At 38.1% G+C, this 27,562-nt stretch overlaps 1 protein-coding gene across 1 annotated transcript in view; it reads left to right on the top strand.

Moving 5' to 3' along the window:
• The first annotated feature begins 5,252 nt into the window (after positions 1 to 5,252).
• Positions 5,253 to 27,562, top strand: part of TLK1 (tousled like kinase 1) — a 137,940-nt gene continuing 115,630 nt past the window's right edge. Inside the window, exon 1 of the mRNA XM_026492580.4 lies at positions 5,253 to 6,180. Coding sequence (XP_026348365.1) covers positions 6,042 to 6,180 — 139 coding nt within the window. The 5' untranslated portion in view covers positions 5,253 to 6,041. The remainder of the gene's footprint in view (positions 6,181 to 27,562) is intronic.

Here is a 27,562-nt window from a genome sequence, read left to right as displayed (position 1 = left end):
ATAAGGTTTTGGGAATCTTTCATCTTCCTTCTAATGTGATGAATTTATATTTCAATTTAATCAGTGAAACTTAGGATGAGCGAAGTGGAACACTAGACTACTTGGTTTTATATGTTTTCTTAATCACTTTTCTAAGTACACTGCTTTGTTAAGAGATATATTGTTGATTTTAAATCTGCTGTATGAGCACTGTTTGCTTGTTGTACTTTGTTTTTGTAAATATGTCGTAATACTCATGTCCTTGGAGGACAGCTTCTAGTACACTCTGGGGAGGTAATATTGCACTGAAGTTGATTACGATTTTTTAACCTCAGGCAAAATGAATCAGATTTGAGAATCTAGTAATTCCAGTTTTGTTACATATAGATCAACCCTTCTCCCCCATGAGTTGATAATCCCGAAGGAAACCATTTCCAATGGTAGAGAGAGCAGAGAAAGTATAACCTAGTGTATTATGTACAAAACCTTGGAATTATCTCTATAGGAATATGGACACCAAAATCTTCAAGCAGACTTTGTGAATTGTGCAGCGTAGTAGGAGCAAACTCAGTGAAATGAGAATTCTTCATAATCCAATGTGATGGAGCCGTTTGTTTAAGCATCTACCAAAAAGACTACTGAGGTGGGATGTTGCGATGGTAGGATAGGCATCTTTAGAACTCCCATCTGTGTGCATACATTTGGACACAGAAGGAAATCAAATCTGGGGATGAGTCCAAGCAGAGGAGACAAAGAGGGCATCTAAGTTCAGTCTGATAAAGAAGGCACAGCTTTCTTCATGTCTTAAACATTTATAAGATAATACCTCATACAAATAAGAGTAACTCATACACACGAGTAGCTTGAAGAAAAAGAATAAGACAAACATATCTCCATCCTCCCATCCAACTTAACAAGTAGCACATACATATGCTGATGCTTTTGAAGCCCCTGTCAGTTCTCCCCGGTCACACCCCCCCTTCTCCCTGACAGAAGTAATCCTCCGATTTTGGCTTCTCGTCCCTTTTTCTTCTCCCTTCCTCGTATTGCCATATATCCATTCTGAACAACATATTATTTAGTCTGAATGTTTTTGAATATTTATATATGGAGTCAAACAGACTACATCCTTCTTTAATTTGTCCTTTTAAACCAGCATTATGTTTGTGAGCATTTTAATTGTTGAGTAGTGTCCTATTGTGTGACTATACATAACTGTTTACTTATCCATTCTCGTTGATGCACATCTGGGTGGTTTCCAGTTTTTGGCTGCTATGGACATTCTTGTCTTTATGTCCTGTAGCACACGAGCAAGAATTCCTGTAGGATATATTCTTTGGAATGGAATTTCCAGGTCATAGTATTTAACTTTACTAGGTGATAACTCATTAACTGTTTTCTGCTTAGTTCAGAAGGGCTAGGGTTGAATTTCACATAAACAACCAATACTTTTTTAGTGTTAGTATGGTCTACACAAAACTTATATTTCATCTAGCAACCCTAACAAGGTCAGTAAACTTTGCCGAATCACAAACTTTGGCCAAATAAAGTGTGAGGGGGTGGTAGAGTATTTGGTCCTTTCTTCCTCTGCCAGAACAGCCAACCCAGTTGTTAGCTCAGAGGGCTCAAATGCTTGCTAGCCAGTATGCAGGTAATCAGTTGGCTCAACCAATATGTATACGGCATCAACCTGATGCCAGGCAGGTGCTAGACATTGGGAGTACAACTATAAACATGACAGACAAGGTCCTTGTCCTTCCTAGGCTTTTAGCCAAGGCAAGGAAAGAGACAGCAAGGAAATGATATATGCACTATGGGAGCAGCAGTATGCTGCTGAGGGAGCCCTGATTTGTAGCTTTTGATGACTTTGGAGTTGTAAATACCGATTTCAAGCTACCAGTGTTACATCACTGAACTGAGTTGGGGAGAGATGCACACAATCTGCTCTCTGGGCATTGTGCACTGACTCTAGCACCCCACTATATGCGGGAATACTTAGAAAGGACACTTTACCCATTCTCTAGGCTCATTTCTGGTGGGTTTGGGGGAAAGGAACTTAGGCAGTATTTCCTCAAATTTAGAAGGAATCAAATGGTAAGAGGTATAAAGTGCATTTATTGTATCTATAGTATTGTCGACTTTGCAAAGATTTTTACTATGAAGTATAAATGGGAGTCTAATAAACATAGTTGTAAATTATGATCAGTGTATAGATTAGGGCTCAGATATTCCCTTTGTATATGACCTATCAGGAGACCCCTGAAGACCTTTTTTCCTGCATTACTCCCTCACCTGTATCCCAGTTTACTGATCTTCATCATTCCTTCCTTCCTTCCTCCTCCCTCCCTCCCTCCCCTCCCCTCCTCCCTCCCTCCCTCCCTCCCTCCCTCCCTCCCTTCCTTCCTTCCTTCCTTCCTTCCTTCCTTCCTTCCTTCCTTCCTTCCACAAACACTGACAGAGCCCTTGGTCTGTGCCAAGCAGGGTAGTAAGGGCTTGAGTCTGTCCTCATCGAGCACTCAGTTCACAGAGAGAACATTTCCCCCAGCTCATCCAGATTCTTTCTGGGCAGGTTTACTGCATTCTCCTTTTACTTGCTCAGTTCACTCCTGTGTTCTCATGCTGGCTTTCCCTCTGGGAATATTTTCCCAAAGAACCTTGCCAAAACCCCCCTTTCAATGATCTTTCTTTGCTTTTCTTTCAATTTCTCCTTCCCAGAGTGGCAGGTATTCCTTGCTGTCTGAATCTGGACTTTCTGACTATTCCGTATCTTGTCCTATTGTGCAAGTTATCACTCTAGCCATCCCATCTATCTCTATCAAGCAATTTTTGAATGCCTACATAGTAGCCAATGTGCAAGATGTAGTAGGAGCTTCTACTCACCCTTGGAGTTGTCATTTATCATAATCATTTCATAAAATTACGTGTTTGTATAATTTTAGTTTTAATTACTTAAAAATGATCCATCGTACCAAGTTTGGAAAATCATAAAGGAGGAAAGAATAATTATCTAATCTCACAACCCAAGGCTGGCTATTATTAACTGTTTGGGGTACATCCTTGTAGTCATTTGTTATGTATGCTTATACACAAATTGATCATACGTACCTTTTCACTTACTACAGTGTGAAAATTCTATGATCTCTTTCGTATTCTTTGAAAACCTGATTTTAAATGATGGCATAGTATTCCATTTTCAGGCTAAGCCACAGTTTAATTAGCTCCCTAGTGCTGGCAGTAGCCTCTTTACAAGTGAGTTAGTGTTGATGATCTTTAACATAAACCACAAGAAAGCAGGAACCAATCATTTAATTGTCCTTCCTAGGCAGCACTCATAACAATATCTAAATTGAACTATGTTTATGCTGTGATCCTCTATTTACCATTTAAAATAAAAGGAGCAGTTCTGCCAAAGATGTAACCTGGGTTGGTATAAAGATAACCTGAAGCTGTGGAGAAGGTTGGAAGATAAATCTACCATCAAATCTCTTTGGTTGGGTTTTGTTTACTACAGGAGAGGAGCTAAGCTCTGTATGAAGTCTAGGCATTAGTAGGCACTTTAGAGATCACCTAGAGATGCTAACCTCTTTTTCACAGGTGAGGAAATTGAATCAAGAGGGACTGTTACCTGCTGAGACTAATACCCAGGTGTCTTGACTTCCTCTGCCCTATGCTCATTTCACAACAATCAGCTAAGCTTACTCTTAAAATACAGAAAGATCATACATTTATCTACATGTCCTCTATAGAAACTTTTGCTTCCCCTTACAGTGTATGTACTTTGGTATAAAAGTTGAATAGTAAGGTCCTAGGTATGTATCCAAGAGAAAAGAAAGCATATGTCCACACAAACACTTCTACAGGAGGGGGAAGTTCACAGTAGCATTATTCTTAATAGCCTGAATGTGGAAACAGTGCAAACGTTCACCAACAGGTGCATGGATCAACAAAGAGGGGTATATTCATACAACGGAATACTGGGCAATAAAAAAAAAAAAAAAACTATGAAGTGCAACAATGTAGATGAAACTCAATTATCTTGAGAAAAAGAAGCTACACAAGTACAGACTGTACGATTACATTTACCTAAAATTCTGGAAAATGCAAACTAAGTGACAGAAAGCAAATGTGTGGTTACTTGGGGATGGGGTCAGAGTGCAAGAGGAACATCAACAGGGTAGAGGAAACTTTGTGGATACTGATGAATATATTCATTAGCTTGATTGTAGAGTTGGTTTCAGGTTGTATATACATCAAAACTTACATTGTACGCTTTAAATATGTGTTTATTGTATGTCAGTTATGCTTCACAAAAGTTGTTTAATTTGTGAGATCTGCCTCTTAAGTTTGAAAAGCAGAACATGACTAAAAACTCACTGAAGAATCTGAAGCATATGAAACCTAAAATTACTTCTGGAGATAACTGACAACCAAGGTTCTATTCTAGTATGATAGTTTATCTGCACACAACATTACTGTGAGAAATGCAAAGTCATAAAAATAAAAAATAGAAATGACATTTTTGTTCCCCTGGTAATCATACCATTTCCTCCTGTCTATGCAGTTGCTCTATATCATAATCTGTTTAGTGTTCTTTTCAATTTGGTTTTTTAGAGAGCAATAACCTTGTTGTATTTTTCCTGAACTATTAGACTGCTCTTTTATGAACAAGATGCCCAATCCCTGGTGTGTTTTCCGTGTGTGGGTGTGTAGGTGTGTAGAAAGCTACACTGTATCTATAAATTTTAACAAATGCTGTAATTTGCTTTGGGATTTTCTAGCTGGGACTCAGCAGAGGCATGGAAACAAACTGGAACTTTCTAGAAACCATCCCCTCTTCCACAAGATGAACATGGGAGAGTTTCCCTAAATATGGGAATTAATCAAAATTTTCAATTTAGATGGTCCATTTACTGTTTTTTTTTTTTTTTAAAAAACTGCTATTCCATCAGCGTGCACAACACCGGTAAAGATTCTTACTCTTTAGAAAACATTCATTAAGTTTTATTTTCACCCACCCTCGCTCCCAACTTAGTTTCTTAGCTCTTTTATTCGGTAATCACTCCCATTCTGCAGACGGGGAGACGCACGCAGGTTTTTTTGCACAGTACAGAGGGGCAAGAAAGACGCAACTCTTAACTTTTCAGTTCCATTTTGAGAAATGATCACATCGAACTCCCGAGAACGACAACCCAGCAAGAGCAGCAGCATTTCTCCCCAGGCTGGGTGTGCGTCGGGAGCCAGGCGCGCTTCCGCGGGAGGGGTGGGGGGGAGTCAGGTGGCATCGGAGCAGGAGCCGGAGCCCAAGCTACGCGGTGGGGGCGCGTGCGGGGTGCGCCTCCCTCCGGCCGGTGCGGCGAGGTCGCCCCCGCGCACGCGAGTCGGCCAGCCCCGGGCTGCCGCGCCGCGCTGCGATCCACGGGTGCGCCAGGGGCGCCCGCGTCTCCTCCCTCCCTCGCTGGCTCCCTCTCCACTCCCCCCCCAACCCCTGGCAGGTCCCTCCCCCATGCCTGCTCCCGCGGCCGCCGCCGCCGCCGCTACCGGAGGCGCAGGAGCCTCGCGATAGTGTTTGCACAGGCGGCGCGTGACGCCGCCGCCGCCTGTAACTGATGCAGAGGTTACCCCGCCGCCTCAGCCGCCACCCACCGCCCGCCGCCGCCGCCACCCAGGCGACGCCGGGGGCCGACGCACTGCAGAGGTGCCGGCAGGTTCCGCTCGCGGAAGTCTCCTCGGCCGGCGCAGCCCGCGCTCCGCCTGCACTCCGGCGGGCGCCCCCTCGACGCCTCCGCCGCCGCGCTCCTTCCCTCCGCCTCTTCCCCGGCGCGCCTGCCTGCTCCCTCGCTTCTCCCCCTTTTCCTCCTCCCCGTCCCCTCTCCTCCCCTCACCTCTTCCCTCCCTACCTCCCCCCTTCTCGGTTTCCTCCCCCATCCCCTTGACTCTCCCCTCCCTGCCCTCGCTCCCTCGCTCGCCCTCAGCGCGGCCCCCGCCATGACGGAGGCGGGTGCCGGTGCCGTTGCCGCCGCTGCCGTCGCAGGGGGGGAGTCGGGTTCCCAGAAAGTAGCTTGATGAGTGTCCAAAGTAGCAGTGGAAGTTTGGAGGGGCCGCCATCTTGGTCCCAGCTCTCCACGTCTCCAACCCCGGGCTCGGCGGCGGCGGCCAGGTCCCTGCTGAATCACACGCCGCCATCCGGGAGGCCCAGGGAAGGTAAGCGCCGTCGCGCCCGCGCCCGCTCGCGGGCCTCCTCTCCCGCGCCGCAGCCCCCGCGCCCCCCCGGGTCTCTTCCCCCGACCCCAGGGTGGGGGATGGTGGCGAGGTGGACGCGAGGCCACCCGGCTTCGGGGAGGTAGTGCGCTGGCTGTGGGTGGTGGTTCGCGGGTGGCGGCGGAGACGGACGAGGGGGTGCGCGCTGGAGGGGACGGGGCGAGGCGCGCAGACTCGTATGGGGTTCCTAAGAGCCAGTACTGCGAGGTTGGGAAGCCTCCCCCCGGACGCCAGCCCCTTTCTGCTCCATTTGCTAGTACACTCAGTACTCTTAACCTCCTGGCCTCCGGTCTCTGGTGGGTTTTCCCTCTCGTTGAAGCATTCATCCTTGAGCCCCCTCCCCTTCTCTCGCGCACTCCTCCCATAAAGGCGGTCCCCGCTCTGCGAGCTTTGCAGCCTGGGACCTGGAGGATGCCCTCGCTAGCAGGGTCCCTGCCCTTTGGGGAGAGTCGCTTAAATTATCAAAGCCTACTTTGATCCCCTGCCTGGCCCCTTAGAGCAGTTTAAACGACAGACTGACTCGTGGGCAGGCTTTTAAAACCACCCCCTCCAGATGGCCGCAACTTTCTCTCCTTCGCCATCACCTTCTGCGTGTTTGTGCGTTCTCTCTTTTCTGCAAGTAGGCTACTGTTCTCTGACAGGGTCGTGGGTTTGTGGGAAATATCGGCGTAAAGGTTAATGCAAACACGCACCAGATCGGTTACAATTGTTTTCTAAGTTTTCTGGTTCTTGCATGCAAGTGTGCTGCCACCAGATGTAGCAGTTACACAGCTAGTAAGACACAGGAGTGCTTTTTGACTAAAATTTCAACTTGCTGTATTTAACTTTAAGTATACGACATAAAATGAAATTTGGGAGAACACGCATTTATGAAGGAAGAATAAATGTGCATGGAATCGCGTTTAACGCTCTTTTGTCTGGGAAAACGTTTAGCGGTATTCATCAACAATTGGTAAATGGGTTTGTTCACTCCCAGTTGTGTCACACAAGGAGACTGTAGCCACATTTTCAAAAAATGGAAGTCCAAGAGTCTGGTGAATCCTTCAAAGAAACCAGGAGCTTTGATTTATGTAGGAAATAGTGGGGTTAATTTATTTTGAAAATATCTGTCAATATTTACTACCCAGCCTTGACAATTGTTAATCAAGTGTTTTGTGCCCTGAATCTAGTGGTTCAGGCATAGCATTCTTTGTCATTTTGTTCCTGTGAGCATGTGTGAAAGTGACAATAGGCTCAAAGATTGGCATGAATTTGCTCCAGAAAATTCGTGGAAAGGTTTGATTTATGGCATCCATTAAACATGCTGAATGCATTGACAGACATTTTTCCCCTTTTCCATCTTACCCCCAACACTGAGTTCTGATTATTAGCAGATAAAAGTTTATTTATTGACTAATTCAAATTTAGTGCATCTGGCTATTTTTCTTTTTGCACTTGAAAATTTGTAAATGAATGTTTCAAAATCTATTTTGTACATAGAGCAGTTGGTGGTTTTAGCATGTTTCTATTTTTGTAGTTTCATTAAGATGCTTAATGATAGTGTTACCAGTGATAGTGTAATGAGTGATAGATAGTAAATGATGGTCTTGGGAAAGCCTGTCTTTTTTAAAGGCTTTACTTTTTTTTCATTCTTTCATTTCTCAGATATTTATTGAGCCATTTCTGTGAGCCAGGGGCTGTACTGGATACTGAGGACATAGTGTTGAATTGTTCATCTGTAACATCAATTATCAGTGTTAGTAATTTGGGGGCTGCAGAATCTAGATTGTGAGTTTCTGAGGTTACTTGAGCTGTAGTTAAAAAAAACTTCTGTACTATTCTGCACTTTTCCTGATGTTTGGAAATTCTGAGGGGTTGAAATAATTTAGCTTGAACTTCCAAATAGAATTCTTTCTAGAAGTTTGGATTATAGTAGGCTTTTATGTAAAGTAAATTAGTGAAGCTTTTTTAATGAAATAAGACATGCTTTTGTGATCATTACCTTTCACCGAGTACCTCTAATGGCCACAGTGGTATATTTCTTTTTGACCAACCAGTATGTAAGTTAAAACTGCGTTAATCTTCTTTAGAGTTATATATATATTTATCGTAAAGATATAGTCTCAGATACCATTAATGCTAACAGGAATTGCATATATGAAACCCTAGACATAATGATGGAGACATTTTCTATTGAGTGAGATCCCAGTTTTCATTTTAACAAGTGTTCAGCATCTTTTGCAGGTGTACACACTATACATATTACATAAATTGATGTAAGCTGAGCGAGCTTTGGACTTAACGGTGACTGTTAGTAAGAATAGTTAATATTAGTGGAACTTGAATATGTGTATCAAGGTGAGAACAAACTTTCTGAAAAATCGAACCAATTTAATGTAATATATAAGAAAAATTTAAACTTAAAAGATACATATGTGTTGTACATGTATTTTAAAGTTACGTGATAAACTGCTTTTAAGCAAACTTAAATTTGAAAAAGGGCTATTATATCATCAATTCAGAATTTATTATTTGAAGTTTTGATGTATTTGAGACCAAAAATCTAATATTATAATCTGATTATTTTCAATGCTGCATATTTTGGCTTTCTTCCTTTCGCTTCCTATTGTCGTTCTCATCTTAATATAGTTTAACTTGATTACAAATAAAATACACCTTTAAATGTTAAAAGATTTAGGAATTTGTATGATACAGTGTAGACAGCTTCTTTTCCTGAGTCCCAAAGCTTTTCCTTTGTTAATCAAGTTCCCTGAGAGGTGCTCAGCAGTGTAGCTCTAGATTTCATGTTAGATCTTTTAAACCTGTGATCTCTATCCCATTTTATCTTCTAATAATCCTGTGATTAAGGAAATAGGAAGTTAAGAAGTTAAGTAAATTTCCAAATAGAGGTCAGTTTTGCTTTACTAAGACCTAGGAACCCAGTGTCATATTGGCTAGATGAGCAGATGGGGTTTTTTTTGGCCTATCAGTACATGGGTACTTTTGAATTAGTTATTGCTAAGAATGAAATGATTATACAGAAGACTTGCATTTTCTTTTCTTTTCCATCTTACCAGATGTGAATAATTTGCTTTACTTTTTTTTTTTTTTTTGTTAAAGATTTTATTTATTTATGAGAGACAGCCAGCGAGAGAGGGAACACAGCAGGGGAGTGGGAGAGGAAGAAGCAGGCTCCCAGCCGAGGAGCCTGATGTGGGACTCGATCCTGGAACGCCGGGATCACGCCCTGAGCCGAAGGCAGACGCTTAACGACTGTGCTACCCAGGCGCCCCAATTTGCTTTACTTTTATATAAATAGTGAAAGTAGTTTGGTTAAAAAGATACTATCACAGTGTAATTAAACTGTTGCTCTGTTTTCATGTTTACAGACTGCATCCTTTAGAAGAATTGAAGTATTTGACTCTGGATAATTGAGTAATACCTGTAGGGAGTTGTTAAAAGTAAAGGTGTACCAGATGGCCTTTTAGTTTCTTGAAGTCACTAGCTGGAGGAGGACTGGGTTTTATGGATTTTAGCTTACAAATAGATCTGTGGTAGATGCCTCCTTTATAGAGGCACTTTTACGTGTTAGAGGAGAGAGACAGGAGAGAATCCCAGTTAGCTGTCTGGAAATCTGCCCCTGGGAAACACGTTTTTTGGTCTCAGGAACCCTTTCTTAAAAATTACTGAAGACTCTACAGAGATTTTGTTTATGTGGGTTACGTCTATTGATATTTCCTGTTTTAGAAATAATTTCAAAGTTATTAACTTATCTAAAAATAATAAACTGATTACTTGTTGACAGATTTTTAAATGAATAAAAATTCTAAAACAAAAACTTTAGTGAGACTGGTAGCATTGTTTCATATTTTTGTATCACTTTAATTTCTGGCTTATTAGAAGACAGCTGGAGTTTGCGTCTGCTCTCAGTCTGTTGTGATTTATTTTGATTGATGTATTGTGAAGAGAATCCACAGAAATGTAGTTAGAAAATTTGATGTATTTTTTTAGTAGTCCTTTTAGAAATTGTATGTATTCTTTGATATTACACCAAAATTTGACAAGTGGCAGGTTTTTAAAAAATGTTACTTGCAATGTGGGAGTACAATGTATTTCAGAATTGTCTCCAAGACCCACAAGAAATCTGTGGACCATACATTTATAGCCTAAGACTGAAAGGGTGAAAAGCATGACAGCTGTCTTAGGTGTTTCAAAAACATAAATAGCAGAGAGAGTAGATCCATTCTGCTTGTTTTAGAATGTAGACCAGCAGGTGAAAGTTAGAAAGGCATAGATGGAATTCAGTATACTTTGTTGACCAGAATGTAAGAAGTGAATAGCAGCTAGACTTTCCCAGCAGTAGAAAAAACTGCTCTTTACTAAATACTTTTAAGTCTTTAGCGATTCCAGAAACCAACATTGCACTATATGTTAACTAACAAAATTTAAATAATAAAAAAAAAGTATATGGCGATAAGAATTTAAAGCAGTCTACAGGGACATATTTGGGTGGGGCAGAGATTGATTCTTATTTTGGATGCTTTTGGATTAAGTGACTTCGGGTCCCATCCAATTTAAAAATGTAAACATTCTATGGGTTTTTTGAAAATAGCTGAATACTGTAGTTAAACTATACTTAAGTATGTATGAATGATTTTGAATATTCTATTCAGTCAGTAGTGTGAAACTAATGTTGACTTTATTTTGCGTTTCTATTGTGCTTTTCCTCTTAGTATTTTCTGGAATCAACACTGTCAGTCTTCCTGAAATCTTGCTAAATTCCCTGTGAAATATAATAAGCTTTGAAGGCATTTAAGGGAATCAGATGCTGCTTGTGATACAGTTTAGTAGAGTTTGTAATATATTTGGGCACAGAATTTTAGAATCCTGCGGGGGCTGATTTTCAGTTTTGAAAGAGAAACTATCACCATGTATAGTCTTTTATTTGTGATTGTTTATGCGATTTCAGAAGGACTATGCTTAATCTGTTCTAATGGTTTTAAAGCTAGAGAGTCTGAAAAAGAGAATACATGAAGGGAAAGTGTCTAAGTTGATTACTTTTGAATTTAAAAATGCGTATTAGGTATAACCAGGACGTAAACTAAAATGAAGAATTTTAATTCTCATCTTATTCAGAGAATTATGTATGTAACATTTACCATTATCCAGAACAATTCATATTTTAATTTTATAAGGAACATAATCTCTTCTGTGAGTTGAGATTGAAAGGTTAGATTTTAGGGAATTTAAGCATAAATTCCCATAACTTTGTTGAGGTCAACTTAAGTATAGTGACACACAGCTTGAGACTTCATGTACTTGTTACATTTGGATTTAGAGCTCATTTTCTGTAGAAGAGCCATAGGAATAAGTCATTTCGTTTCATAAAATTCTTCATGCTTGTTAATAATTTCCAAAAATCTTAGAATAATTTAAAAGAATAGTGTTATGAAGTAGGAGAAGTAGTATGGTACAGATCAGAAAGTATATTGATCATAATTGGAATCCAGGTGTAGTCCCTGCCTTGCCATTAACTAGCTGTGTAACCTTGGGCAAGTTGCTTATCTCTGCTTCAGTTTCATAAAATGAGAATTGTAGAGCTGAAAGGGAACTTGGAAGCAATTGAGTCCAAGCCTCTCATTTTACAGATGAGGAAACTTAGATAATTTTCCCTGGCTTTTCCTATGAGAGACTTGGGACCAAAATTCAGTTTTCTGACTCTTAGTGCTTTTTTTTTTTTAATATGTTGTGGCTTCTTTTCACCTGTAAAATAGGGGTTTTGAATTCAGGGCTCTCAAAGGTCTTTACCAGCTCAAAAATATTATTCTTTTTACATTAGACCTAATATAACTTACTGGAGGAAAATTTGGGAGCTTTTATTTATTGGTGAAGAAAATGTTTCCTGAAGCAGCAATGTGACCTTTTCAAGGTTATATCTGGGTTTGTTAAGAGAGGTTAGCCTTCATTATTATGAAAAAATTTTTCAAGTTTATTTATGAGCGTGGTAAGTAGTGTGCTGAATGATCTTGATTTTTTTTAATGATCTACATTCTAAAACATTGTTATGCAAATATTAAAAACTATGTTAATTACATAAATGGCAGTGGTACTCTGAAATGAAGTAACTAGGTTTCTGGAGTGTTGCCTGCCCCCCGCCCCCCTTAGGTGCTCTGTTTCTTAGTGTTTTACAGGATTGTCATAATTTCATAGCACCTCCATCATGCTACCTTTTATAATAGTTTTATTTATGTTGCCTACTAATGGAAAAGTCTTGAATTCAGAGACTGTGTTTTGTTCATTTCTGTATTCTCAGCAATACTAGGATGTCCTCTGTAGAGTTGGCACCCAACAATAAGTTTTGTGGAAGGACTGAAGTTTGCTTAAAAACGGAGTGGTTATATATCTTAATGTGAGCATATTTTCAGACCCTGGGAGATTCTTATGTTAGTAATTCTTAGGCAAGTTATATTTTAGAGAGTGATATGGGTAGCAGCAACAATAATAGCTACAATTTATTGTTTGCATATATATATATTCATTTCATTCTTATAACTCTGTGAGGTATATACAATTTTTATTCTCATTTTATAGATGAGGAAACAGAGAAGTGAAGAAACTTGCCCATGATGCAGTAGTGAATGTTAGGGCTTAGATTTGAACAAAGTCTGCGTTTTAACCACAAGGATATATTGCCTGAGATAGAGACATTTGGTTTTGGTTAATTTCTAAGTTATTTTTCCTTATAAATTTTAATTTACTAGTCAGTCTTTTAGGCTCATTCAGTTTATCCGGAAACTTTTATTAATTTTTTTGTAAGTTTTATACATGTATGAAGATAAGATTAAAAAACAGCACACACAATAAGCCCAAAATCAAACAACCCAATTTAGAAAGCTGTACCAGCTGTGCAAATCTTACATTTCATTTTTTCAGATTGTCTAGTTCTTTCATGGGAAATGTAGAGGTACACTAATGAAAAATCTTATTTTTATGTTTAATAATCTAAATTGGAATGCCATTTATCTTCCTCTTTTGGCCTCATAAGCCCACCACAGCCATAACAAATAAATGTTAGAATTTGAAAAAAGAATTTTCCACTGTCAGTACAGGAGTTATTACTTACTGTGGAGGCTTTATAACCTCATGCATAAGGCTCTGAACAAAATTGAGGTGCTTTAGTGGCAGATCTTTGTTATTAGTATTCGACATGGGCAGGGAAAAAGAGGCTTGAAGCTCAGTATGGCACATCTATAAGAAATATTTTTAAAACATTTAGTTTTAATTACTTTATTGCATACAAAACAAATCTCTTGGTAACATGTATTATTTAGTAAATCTAATGAGAGACAGAATTTGAATAGGTTAATGGGAATTCAAAGCATGGTGTGGAAAGATACAAAGAGCTGGTCCAGAGAGTAGGTTATGAAACTTAAATCTTCTTATGTGGCTGCATTATTAGGGCTGAAATGTTGGGAATATCAAGAAGACAGGTTATACCCATATTTATGGTATAAGCAAAAATGCTTGTATTCTACAAAGATGCATTACAAAGCCAAATATGAGTGACTTTTGGGGATGACTTGTAATATTTGTTCCTCTTCATTTGTATGGATTATTAAGAATTGGTTATACTCATAAATGTGTGCCTTCCTTGGAAACTAATTTAGCTGGAGATAATGACAGACTTTTTCTAGATATAAATTTTTAAGTGTTATTGTTAATAGTATCTGCTGGTATTGTTAAATGTGATACATTGTGTGATTTCATGATTCCACACTTGACGCTAGGTATGTGCTTCCTATCTGATGATAAATATACTGCCACTGGGGAAGGTCATGGGGATTTGTTTGAAGCCAGTCAGATTCATCCTGTTTCTCATGAGATCTGAGGCATGTTCCTTTTTTTTTTTTTTCCCTTTTGGTAAATAGTGTGTTTGCTTCTTTAAAAATACAGTTTTTCCTTTTTCTGGGCACAAGTTTTTAAAAATACCGTTGTAATTATATGGTTTAGTCAACTTTGTTACTTTTTTTTTTTTTTACTTATATGTCTCATTTATTTTTACAGATACTTGTTAATGGTAGGCCCTGTTCTAGGCACTTGGTAAATAATAACTCATTTACTTTTAACAATCATATAAGTACCATTATGCCCCTATTTTATAGATGAGGAAACTGAGGCCCAGAGAGGTTAAGTAACTTACTGAAGAACACAGAAAGAGTATGTAGCAGAGCCAGGCTCCTAAGGGCATGCTCTTAACAGTTACACTGTTTTGCCAACAGTATTCTGTTGAATAGATGTACTATAATTTACTCAAACGTTCTTTAGGTAGTGTGTTAGTCATAGTTCTCTTGCTTACCTGTGATAAAAACTTAACACATGCTTTGATAAGGTAAAAAAGGAATTTATTAGTTTACATAACTGGGAATTGTATGTGTGGAGGAGGATGGAATGGATTTGAAAATAGTTTTGATCCAAGATCTCAAATAATGTCATTGAGCCTCTTCTTCCATTTCTGGGTTCTTCTAGACTCTTCTTTTTGGAGCTTCCAGACACACATAGCTTTTAGCATAGCAACCACAATGGAAAGACAACCTCTCTTTCCTGATGTCTCCATGTCAGTTCTGGGTTGATGCCGATGTATTATAATTGTCAATTTCTTAACCGATTCCTGGGACCTGGGAGATGAAGTACTGCAAGGTCGCTAGCCACTATGGTTGTGGTTCGGGTGAGATGGGGAACTCACAGAAAATCATGATTGACAATCTCCTTAAGATCACACAGATTAGTTGAGTGACAGTTTTCCTGAGAAAGGGATTATGGTGAACAAATACAACTGTTACAGGTAGTTATTTAGGTTATTTCTTTTTATTTCTTTTGAACTTAAATTTAATTTTTTGGCTATTGTAGATAATGATATAATGAATATCTTTGAGTAAAAGCTTTTTTTTATTTTTAAAAGACCATTCTCAATGAAATTGTCAGGGCAAAAAGTATGACAGTTTTAGGACTTCTGATGAATGTTACCAAATTACTATTTGACGAATTGTACTCAGCTCATGTAGCAAAAATACAGGAAGTGGGCATGTATTTTTGAACCAGGTAGGGTTCACCTCGTCCTAGGAAATACTGGACTTCAATATTATTAATGTAGGGTTTTGCACTTAACTGAAAGGTTGCAAACCTGACCCTGAACATGTATCTAACGTAGTTTATTAAATGCATCCTGCAAGCTCTTGGCCCTTCCTTCTCTTTCTTCCTAGTGTCCTACTTTTTTGACCTAGTTGACAACATTATACTTAGTTTTTGGATATTGATACCATATGCTAAAAGCATTATGATTTAGAAAGTTCGTGTAGCGTAAGTAATAGTTACAGGCATGCATTTGTTAGGCCTGGCTTCCATTTGGATTTTGTCACTTACTATGTTTACTAACCTCTTATTGCCTCACCTGAAGATTTTCCTTTCTTTCTTTTCTTTAATATGGTGGTTCCATTATTTTTTAAATTTTATTTATTTATTTATTTATTTGAGGGGGGGTGAGGGAGAGGGAGAGAGAGAACCTTAAGCAGGCTCCACACCCAGCATGAAGCAGGACTCGCGGCTCGATCTCATCACCCTGAGATCATGACCTGAGATGAAACTTGAGAGTTGGAGGCTAACCGACTGGGCCACCCAGGCACCCCTCACCTGTGGATTTTCTTGGTTGTCCAGTGGGTTAGTAGTAGTAACTACTTCACAAGGTTGTGAGAGTTAAATGAGAAATTTGTGGCATATTAACCAGTCATTATATGTTAAATATTACTATTATATGTAGATAAAATGATGTTTTCAAATTTAAATTTTTTCTTTGTTTAAATGGTAAGAATAAAGAAGTGTTATCTGGATAAAGGTCTCTTATGGCTGGAGTACACTTGATTCTCATGGATTGTCTCCCTGGGCTGTTGAATTTAGTAGAGTTGTGTCTGACAGAGGCAGATGTCAGAGGATGTTTAAAATTGCTACTTTCATTATTTTAGTTCTTGTACTTCTTTGCGGATTGAGAATTGATCAAATTTGAGACATGCTGACAACATTTAAGCAAGCATCAAGCACTAGATTAGGATTAGCAGTGTTTAGGCTTTATCTTGCTTTTCATATTGCTTTTGATATGCAGAAATATACTTTAAAGCACTGCATTGAAAATTGTAAAAGCGGCATTTATTGTGTTTTTGTGTGTTCTTATTTGTACCAAGGAGATTGCTTTATGTGCTCTAGGTGCTTAATAATGCGTGTTTATTAATGGGTGTGTAGGTAGTGTAATTTATAAGGGTTAGGATTGTGGGTTTACTATAGATGGACCTGGATTTATATCCTTTTTCTGTCACTTCTGAGCTGTGTGACCTTGGTTAAGTTACTTGCTGCTGCTGTTATTGTTGTTTGTGTGTGTTCATGCATTGGTGAATTTTTTCTTTGGAGAATAAAGGGGTAAAAAAACAAGCTCATATTAGAGAGTCATCCCTCATATGTATAGGTTCTCATTTTACAGGTTTTATAATTATATTTTAAATGAATGTATACTAACTTATTTAGTTGGTATGTATACCAAAACTTAATCATAATTGTGATCTCATTTCTTTTCACTGTATAATATTATGGCATTTGTTATGCATATAATATTTTTTCTTCCTTTAAATTGCTTCTTTGGTATACATTTGAAGGATTTGGTTTATTGGGCAAAAGGAGACATATTTTTATGTGTTACGTATTTTTATATTTTATATTGTGATTCTTTTCCCAATGGTATAACTAGGATTTTAGAGTCTGTTATTGCTTCTCAGATATAAATCAATTGTCAGAGCTAGAGTTTTATAGAACCTTATTGGCATAGTTTATTCATTCAGCAAGTGTTTTTGGATCTAGAGCCTAGCACTGGGAAAGCAAAGATACATGAGATATAGTCCCTACCTCCTAGGAGCTTGGTCACAGTCTGGAGAGAAAGACTGTAATTCATAATATTAATTCATACTTTTGAAAAACACCTTGTGGGTCTGGTAAAACAATCTCTGAGTTACCAGTTCTCAAGTTCTGATGTAAACAGAAGAACTGTAATATAGTTGTAGCATGTAGTATATCAAGTATACATTGGTCATTTGGTTGCTAGAAAGAAAACTTAAGCAAAACAGATTTATTGTTAGAAGGATATAGGGCTGGGTATATCTTAGAACCCAGTTAGGCCTCAAGGGGACTGAAAAAGAAACTGGAAATTCAGGAACCACAGTGGTAGGATTCTCTTGTGGATCCTAGAGCAACCCTTTCCACTGTGAAGGAAAGTTCTCTAAAAAGGAAAACAGGAAGGGAGGAAATTGTATTTCTATCATAGAGGTATAAACAAAGTGCTCCCTAGAGGAATTATACACTTTTCCTTCGATTTATCTATTAAATAGTATCTTCTTGTTTCAGTTGGTATGTCTTGATTGCTAGTAAGATTGAACTTAATATTAGTACAAAAGATCATTGCTAATTTTTCTTGAAGTCTGTGTCTTAGGCATTAGAATATATATGGTAGTGATGTCCTTGTTATATTTGATGGAACCATTTTCTCCATCTTTTTTTTTCTTTTTATGTATTTGTAAATTTTTCATTGTATAAAGTTTTATACTTTTCATTAAATTCAACACGAGTTTTTCCTTGTGATATTTTTAAGTACATGTCTTTAAAAATTATTAGCCTCTAAATTTCAAGTACTGTAATTTTACTGTGATGCCATTTTTAAAAAATTTTTTAAAGATTTATTTATTTATTAGAGAGGGAGCCTGTGTGCTGGGGGTGGGGATGGGGTGGAGTGGAGAGGGAGAATCTCAAGCAGATCCCTGCTGAGCTGGGAACTCCACTCATGGCTCAATTTTAGGACCCTGAGATCATGGCCCGAACTGAAACAAAGAGTCAGATGCTTAACTGACTGAGCCACCCAGGTGCCCCATGCAGTTGATTTTAATTTTTAATTGTATGTATTGCTTTATTTTTCATTATTGAAGTGTAAAACATATAGAAAATGCACACAAATAAATTTTTGCTCAGTGAATTATTATAAACCATAATCTGTGTAACTACCAGTCAAGAAAGAGAACATTGACAGCACTTCAGAAGCCCTCTCCCTTCTCCCATCAGTCACTACCTTCTCTCTTCTCCCCAAAGAAATCACTATTCTTAGTACTGCCAATTTTTGAATAGTATTTAAATTGACTCACATAGTATATATTTTATTTCTTGCTACTTTTGCTCCACATAATGTTTTTGATATTCATCCATGTAAATTTCTGTAACTGTAGTTGATTTTCATTGCCCTGTTACTTTGTATGTATATACCACAGTTAATAAAATCTATTGATAGATGTTATCTTGTTTCCACTTATTGACTACTACTAATGCTGTATGAATGCATTTATACCAGTCTCTGCATGTACTCTTAGTATTTGTTGAGTATATACCTAGCAGTAAATTTACTGGCTTATGTGTATGAATTTACCTTCAGTAGATACTGCTGGTTTTCCGGAGTGGTTGTAACAATTTTTATTCCCATGAGCACTTTATAAGAGTTCCCATTGCTCCACATCATCACCAACTATTGGAATTGTTAGTATTTTGCTGGTCTGATGGCTGTGAGGTGGTATTTATGGTTTTAATTTTCATTTCTCTGATGAGTGAAGTTGTTAACCATTTTTTTTCACAAGTTTATTGGCTTTTGAATAATGTATGTGAAGTGTTAAAATCTTTTGGTCAGTTTTCCTTTGTGGTGTTTGTCTTACAAAAAACAGTAATATATTTGAAGTAATTCTTTTTGTATTTTGGATAAGTACTCTTTATTTTTTAATATGCACCCCCTTTCTGTGGCCTGTTTTTCTCTTCTCTTTATGGTATTTAAGAAGTATGTCAAGTTCATAAAAATGTTTTCCTGTATTTTCTCTTTTAATGTAGGCGTTACAGCTGTAAATTTCCCTCTAAGCACTCAATCAGCAGTCAGTTCATCAAATTTTGATGTATTTTTGTTTTCATTGATCTCAGATGTTTTCTAATTTTCCTTTTGATTTCTTCTTTTGACCTATTTCTGATTTAGGAGTATGTTAATGTCCACATATTTGTGGATTTCCCAGATTTCATTCTGTAACTGATTTCTAATTTAATTCAGTTGTGCTTGGAGAACATACTTTGTCTGTTTTCAGTCCTTTTCGATTTGTTGATACTTGTTTTATGGCCTACCGTATGTTCGTCCTTGAGAATGTTCATGGGTGCTTTAGGAGAATGTGTGTTCTCGTCGGATGGAGTACCTCTACATGTCTGTTAGGTTTTGTTGGTTTATAGTGTTTAAACTTTCTGTTTTCTTGTTAATTTCTGTCTAATTCTATTTGTTATTGAAAATGGAGAATTGAAGTCTTCCAACTGTTGCATGGTTGTCTATTTCTCTGAGTGTGTCAGTTTTGCTTCATGTGTTTTGAGGCTCTGTTAAATGGTGCATATGTGTTTATAATTTTTGTATCTTATGGATAGATTGACCCTTTAATTGTTAGAAAATGTTCCTCTTCACCTCTAAAAACATTTTAGAGGCTGTCTGATACTAGTATATACACTACAGTTCTGTTATGGTTGCTATTTGTGTGGTGTCTGTTTCCATTCATTTACTTTTCAGCCTATTTGTGTCTTTGACTCTAAAGCGTGACAGCATTAGTCAGATCTTGTTCTTTTTAAATCCAGTCTTACAGTGTTTGTCTCTTGATTTTACTGTTCAATCCACTCACATTTAATGATATTGATACGGTTGGATTGATGTCTGCCATTTTGCCTTTTGTTTTCTGTAAGTCTCTTTTTGTTTTCTGTAAGTCTCTCTTTGTTTTCTGTGACTCCTTTATTGCATTCTTTTGCATTGACTATTTTCTAGTGTAACATTTTAGTTCCCTTAATGATTCTTAAAGTATTTTTTGAGTTATTTTCTTAGTGATTGCTTGAGGGTGTACATTACACAACTTGCCAGAATCTACTTCAGATTAATAACTTAACTCCAGTGATATGTTGAAACTTTACTTAGCTCTACTCCATCCTTCCCTTTTCTTTAAATCACATTGCTATGTTACAAACCAAAAAATACATTATTATAATTATTATTTTATATAATTCTGTGTCTTTTAAAGAAACTGAGATAAGAAAGGAAAACATAAATATATTTATAGTTTTTGTACTAACTTATCATTTCGGTTCTCTTCATTTCTTTCTGTAGATTTGATTTACTATCTGGTATCATTTTCTTACTCAATAAAGTTTGTCTCTGCCTGCCTCCCCTGTGCTATTATTGTCAGATGTTACATTTCTAAGCGTTTTAGGCCCAATGATACAATTATATGCATGTTGTATGTGCAGTTACTTTTTAAATTAATTAATTAAGAAGAAATACGCAATTATGCCGTCTTTGCTGGCACTCATGTTCTGTCATGTAGATTCAAATTACTCTATGGTGTAGCCAGAAGAACTGATTTTGATTCTTCTGCCAGCTCCAGTCTGCTGTTCAGCCCCTCTAGTGGGTTTTTCATTTTAGTTATTGTACGTTTGAACTCCCGTATTTTCATTTAATTATTTTGTATAATTTCTCTCTTTTCATTGACATTCTCTGTTTGATGAGACATTGTCATAATAACCTTCCTTTAATTATTTAAACACGATTTCCTTTAGTTCTTCGAACATATGTTTTAATAGCTGCTTTGAACTCTGTCTGCTGAATCCAACATCTGGGCCCTCTCAAAGGCATGTGCATAGTCTCCTTGACCACCAGAGATGCCTGTGGTTTTGGCCCCATTCATTTTGTCTCTTTCCCTGATTTTCCCAGTAAGCTTTTGGCTGGTCTGTTTCTATTGCTATCACACCTAGCTGTTAGCCTCCAGTAACTGCTAGCTGATTGCTTTGTTGTTTTCATCAACATCCAGGGGCATGAATTGCTCCACAGTCTGATTGCTGCATGAAGTCAGGTTTTGCAGAAGCTAAGGATTGCCAGTTTTTGAGACTTGTGCTTTCTCTGAGAGGTAACTGCCTTTCTGTTTGCCTCATTCTTAGTAGTTAAACTTCTACATAGTCTGTAGCTTTGCTTGTTGCTACTTCTATCATGGAACTACACAGTTCTTTTAGTTGTTGACCTCCCAAGATCTCCATACTTTTGGAAAATGCCCTTAGGAATGAACTTCCCCACAGTCGGCCAGATAAAGTCCATTCACTTATGGCCTGTTTTTTTCCCCCTCTGGGAAGAACCTCTGCTTTGCTTCAGTGGAGTTAGAGACAGAGAAAGGAGATTAACTTTTTTCCCCCTTGTTTTGATAGAGGGGGAGTGGGGCAGGGCATTAGGGAGAGGTGGGGAGAGAGAGAAATTCCATGCTGGGCTTGGAGCCTATACCCTATCTCACAGCCCTGAGGTCATGCCAAAATCAGGGGTCGGGAAATCAAGATTGGGATGCTTAACTGACTGAGCCACCCAGGAGCCCCAAAAGGAGATAACTTCTGTTGAAGTGACACCCAGCTGTAGGAGTAGGGCACTGCGTGAGGATGGTAGTCCCTTTTCTCAGCTTGCCCCTCCTGGTAAAGAAGTTTTGCTTGTAAGTGAGCAATTGTGATCTAGTATTTTTGGACTACTGTACCTAGAGTAGAGCCTTCTGCCTCGTAAGTGGGAGTTGGTTGGGAGGAGGGACTCCATAGTTTCTCATCCTTGCCTGCCTGACATAGAGTTTCTGCAATGCGACATGGAGCTGGAGGGGTGGTGGTGAGAGATGCCAGCATCCTTCTCCTCGGGTGAAATTATCCTCTTGGACCGGGATGGGGGAGCTCCTGGAGCACCCATCTGGCATAGAACTTCTGTCACATGGAGTTGTGGGGTGTGAATGGGAGTGATTTGTGGCTCAGATGTCACAGATGCTTGCTCTTCTCACCTCAGTTTAGTATAATTTCTTGAGTAAATGTTTCTCCTTTTGCTGTATGCCCTTAGGACGATCTCCAAAAACATTAAATGGTTGGCAGTTCTTTAAAAAAAAAAAAAAAAGTTGGGGTGCCTGGGTGGTTCAGTCGGTTAAGTGTCTGCCTTCAGCTCAGGTCATGATTCCAGGGGTCTTGGGATCGAGCTTCCACGTCAGGCTCCCTGCTTAGCGGGAAGGCTGCTTCTCCCTTTGCCCTTTACCACTCCCCCCATCCCCTGGTGTGAGTGCGTGCACACACACTCTCTTGATCTCTTCTCTCAAATTAAAAAAAAAGTAAAGAAAAAAAAGTTTCACCAGTTAAATGGTTGTGTTTCAGATGGTCCACTGGCTCCTCATGCCACTTATTCCTGAAGTCATCCTATTCGACTATGTTGTCTTCCAGAAACTTTGTTGTTATTATGCTTTTCGTACTTAGATCTATAATCCTCCTGAAGTTGATTTTTTTTCTGTGTGGTGTGAGGTAGTAATGTCATTTCCATGTGGCTGTCCTGATATCTCAGCACCATTTACTGAAAAGAACTGTTCTTTCCCACTGTTTGGCAGTGCTACTTTTTTTTTGTGAAACAAGCGTCTCTACCCAGAAACAGGTCTGTTTCTAGGCTGTACATTCTCTATCATTTGTCTATTCTTGTGCCAGTACCATACCATCTTAATTATCACCTTGATACCTAGTAAATGTAATTAGCTGGATATCTGGGAAAACAAACTTTCCTGCCTTTTGGTAGGTGGAATTCTGAAGATGTTCTCCCAATATTTCTTTCCTCCCGAGTATTCAATTGAATGCTTAATCAATGTAGTGCTTTGAAGGAATTTTGTAGATGTAATTAAAGTTACAAGCAACAAACATTAAAATGATGAGATTGCCTTGGATTATTTGGGTGGGCCTAGTTGAGCCACATAAGCCCCTTAAATACAAAAAAGGCAGAAGACAGGTGGGGCAGAAGAGGTCAGAGGGATTTGGCTCAGAAACGTGAAAAGGACTTGGCCTGCTGTTGCTGCCTTTAAAAGGGGACCGTGAGCCAGGGAATGTAAGTGACCTCTAGAAGCTGAGACTAAGTTTCACTTGACAGACAGGAAAAAAATGGGGACCTTTGTCCTACAATTGCTTGGAACTGAATTTTGCCAGCATCCTAAATGAACCTGGAAACAGATTCTCTTCTAGAGTGTCTAGACAGAAACACAGCCTGATACCTTGATTTCATCCTTGTGAGATTCTAAGCAGAGAACCGCTTGAGCCATGCTGTGCTGGGATTTCTGATCCACAGAAAATGGAGATAATACATGTGTGTTTTCAAGCTGCTACATTTGTGGTAACTTGTTAGAACAGTGATAGAAAATTAATACACATTTTACTGATTTTCTTCAAAATTGCCTTGGCTATTTTTGGGTACGTTTTACAAATGAAAGAAAACTAAAACATCTTTTGAGGGTTTGCAATTGCACTGAATCTGTTGATCATATCTTTACAATAATGAGTGTTCCAATCCATGTAGATTGTGTATATTCATCATTTCAGTATTATTTTATAGTTTGCTCTGTGATGATCTTGCATAATTGTTACACTTGGTGTTTTATTTTTTGATATTACCGTAAATAGTGTCTCTTTAACTTTTATTTCCTATTTATTGCTGATATGTAGAAATTCAGTTAATTTTTGCATATTGCCTTGGTAACCAGCAATTTTGCTTTTAATTCTGATAATATATTTCAACTAGATTGACTTCCTATAAACATGGCTTATGAGTGATAAATTCATTTCATCTTTACCAATCCTTCTTGCTTTTCTCGCTTTATTGCAGTGATTATAACTGCCAGTACAGTGTTGAATAGATTGGTTATAGTGGAAATCCTTGTGTTGCTCCTATTTTGGAAGTAGGGGAAGAATCAGTATTTTACAGTTTAGCATATAGACATTGTCGATATCCTTTCTCAGCTGAAGGAAGTTTCTATTACTGGTTACTAGTTCATTTTTGTTTGTTTAAATCATTAGTATTAAGTTTTATCAAATGCTTCTTCTGCATTTATTTGGATAATTTTAACTTTTCAGCATTTTTTTTAATGTGGTGAATTATTTTATTCCTCCTTAATTATTACACCAACCTTATATTCCTGTACTAAACCCAATTTTATTGTCAACTATAGTTGTTTTTTTTTATATGAATTACTTTGCTGGTTTTTCATTTAGTATTTTTGCACCCACATACATGAGTGAGCTAGGTCTGTAACTTTCCTTTCTCATAATGTCCTTGTCAGGTTTTATATCAAGGTAACACTGGTTCATAAAAATGAGTTGGGAAGTGCTTTTTCTATTACCACTATCTTAAGAATTTATGTAAGAATGGTGTTATATAGCTTCTTTAAGTATTTGGTAGAAGTCGCTGAGGAAACTTTCTAGGCCTGGAGTTTTCTCTGTGGAGAAATTTTGAATAATGACTTCAATTTCTGTAATGTCAAAGTACTCTTTAGAGTTTCAGTTTTTCTATCAGTTTTGTTAAATTGTATTTTCTAGTAATTCCTACATTTTATCTAAAATTTCCAGTGTGTGTGCATAAAATTGTAAATAATGTTCCCTGTGATCTTTCTGTGCTTAGGATTTATAGTGATGTCCTCTTTTCATTTTTTTTTTTTTTTAAAGATTTTATTTATTTATTTAACAGAGACAGCCAGAGAGAGAGGGAACACAAGCAGGGGGAGTGGGAGAGGAAGAAGCAGGCTCCTAGCGGAGGAGCCTGATGTGGGGCTCGATCCCAGAACGCTGGGATCACGCCCTGAGCCGAAGGCAGACGCTTAACGACTGCGCCACCCAGGCGCCCCCCTCTTTTCATTCCAGGTGGTCACTATCTGTGTCTTGTCTCTTTTTTTTCTTGATCTTTCTTAACCAGTTCATTAGTTTTTTCATGGAACCAGCTTTTAGCGTTCATTCTTTGTCTTTTATGTTTGTTTTCTATTTGATCAGTTTTTGTTCTGATTTTTATTGTTTCCTTCTTTGACTTTCTTTGGGTTTAATTTGTTCTTTTTCTAGACTTTTGTGACAAATGCTTAGTTCTTGGATTTTAGCCCTCTTCCCCACTCCTCCCCACCCCCTCCCCGAATGCGTTTGAGGTTATAAAGTTACCTAAGCATGGGTTTGGCTTTCTTTCTCTTGATTTTTTTTGCCTTCCCCCCAGATTGAGGTGAAATTATCATAACATACAATTAACCATTTTTAAAGTGTTCACTCCCCCAGGTTTTGATATGTGTGTGTGTATGGATTTCATTCAGCTCGAAATACTCTACGGTTTCCATGATTTCTCTTGCTCCATGGATTATTAAGAAGTACAGTTGACCCTTGAACTATGTGGGGGTTAGGGGTGCCAACCCCCACGCAGTTGAAAATCTGCATGTAACTTCTGGCTCCCCAGAAATTTAATTACTAATAACCTACTGTTGGCTGGAAACCTTACCAATAATATAAAGTTGATTAGCACATATTTTGTATAAGTATTGTGTACATTAAAAGGCTTTTACTGATTTCTAACCTAGCTCCAGTGTAGTAAGAACTAAATTTGTAAGATTTCAGTTCTTTAAAATATGAAACTTGCTTGATGACCCAACGTATGGTCTTGCTTGGTATATTCCTTGTATAGGCCCTCCCAAATTTTGACTGTGGTGGTTAGATGTGATTCAGTATATATATTAGTTATATCAAGTTTGTTTCTTAAAATAATCATTACTTTTTTTGCTTGTTTGCTCTTAGAGCAGGTTTAAAGGTTTAAAATGTCCCAGGGGCACCTTGGTGGCTCAGTCAGGTGGGCATCTGACTTCAACTCAGCTCATGACCTCGAGGTCCTGGGATGGAGCCCTGCGTCCCTGCTCAGCAGGGAGGCTGCTTGCCCCCCCCCCCCCATGCACTCACACACTCTCTCTCTCTTTCTCAAATAAATCTTAAAAAAAAGTCACAAAGTGATTGTAGATTTGTCTCTGTATACTGTCATTTTTTTGTATTATGTATTTATATATTTTTTGTTGTAGGTGCTTACAAATTAAGGATTTTTGTATATCCCTGGTAAATCAACTCTTTTATCATCATGAAATGTTTCTCTTTATCTTTTGTAATGCGTTTTGCCTTATAGTGTACTTTATCTAGTGTTAAGACAGATAGCACTAGCTTTCAGTTGCTAAATGCTTGCACAGTATATCTTTTTCCAGGCTTCTACTTAACAACTTTTATTATATTTTAGCTGCCTCTTAAAAATAGCATATGTTCTTTAAAAAATAACTAGTTTGACCATGTTTGTTTTAATTGGAACATTGAGTAAATTTATATTTAATATACTTACTGGTGTATTTGGGTTTAAATTGATGTTTCTAGTTCTATTTACTGTTTGTATGAATTTTTTTTAAATCTCTTTTTATGCCTTGTTTTGGACTGTTACTATTTTTTATTTCAAATAATTCCCCACAGGTGGCTTAATGGTTATATCCTATTTTGGGTTATATCCTAAATTTTTTAGTGGGTATCCCAGAAATTAAATTATGCCTCTTTGACTTATTAAAACGTAATGTAAGTATTTTTTTCCTTTTCCTGGTCAATGCATCAACTTTAGAAACTGTTAACTGTACAGTTCCCTTTCCTGAATTATACAGTACTATTACTGCATAGTTTGGTTCTTTTTTTTTTGTTTTCTTCTCAAGATTGTATTTATTTATTTAGAGAGGGAGAGAGTGGGCACAGGTCGGGGAGGGGCAGAGGGAGAGGCAGAAGCAGAAGCAGACTCCCCGCTGAGCCCAGAGTTGGGAGCCTGAGGGTGCAGGGTTCCCAAGACCCTGGGATCATGACCTGAGTTGAAGGCAGATGTTTAACCAACTGAGCCACCCAGGTGCCCCTGCATAGTTTGGTTTTATATGTATTTTAACCACCTGTAAGATAGTATTAGTATTTTGTATAGTAATTCTGCATTTGTATTTGTATATATAGTTACTTCTTTTTTTTTTTTAAGCTTGAGTTGATTTTCCGTTTGCCTAAAGAATGCCCTTTAATGTTTTCTCTGTTTGGAACTATCTGATGTGGAATTCTATATTACTGCTTGTCTGCTAAGTCTTTCCTCCATCTTTATTCTTGAAAAGTTTTTGTTGTTTTTGTGTGGACATGATGATCTAAGTAGGCCGTTATTTTCATTCATTCAGCTCGTTGTGTGTTATTCCAGTGAGACCCGATTTCCATTGTTTTGTTCTGAAGTCAGCTGTTAGTCTAATTGTTGCGCCTTTGATGGTAATCTACTTTGCTGTCTCTGGTTGCTTTTCAGGGTTGAGGGAGGTTGTTCTTGCTTTTCAAGCAGTTTTATTATGCTGTGTATGGGTAATGCTTTTTTGTTCTACTCGGT

The sequence above is a fragment of the Ursus arctos genome, unplaced genomic scaffold, assembly GCF_023065955.2.
Source record: "Ursus arctos isolate Adak ecotype North America unplaced genomic scaffold, UrsArc2.0 scaffold_1, whole genome shotgun sequence".
In the NCBI taxonomy this organism is placed as follows: Eukaryota; Metazoa; Chordata; class Mammalia; order Carnivora; family Ursidae; genus Ursus; species Ursus arctos.
The sequence above is the reverse complement of the archived record's forward strand: the minus strand, read 5'-3'. Positions and strand labels throughout refer to the sequence as shown.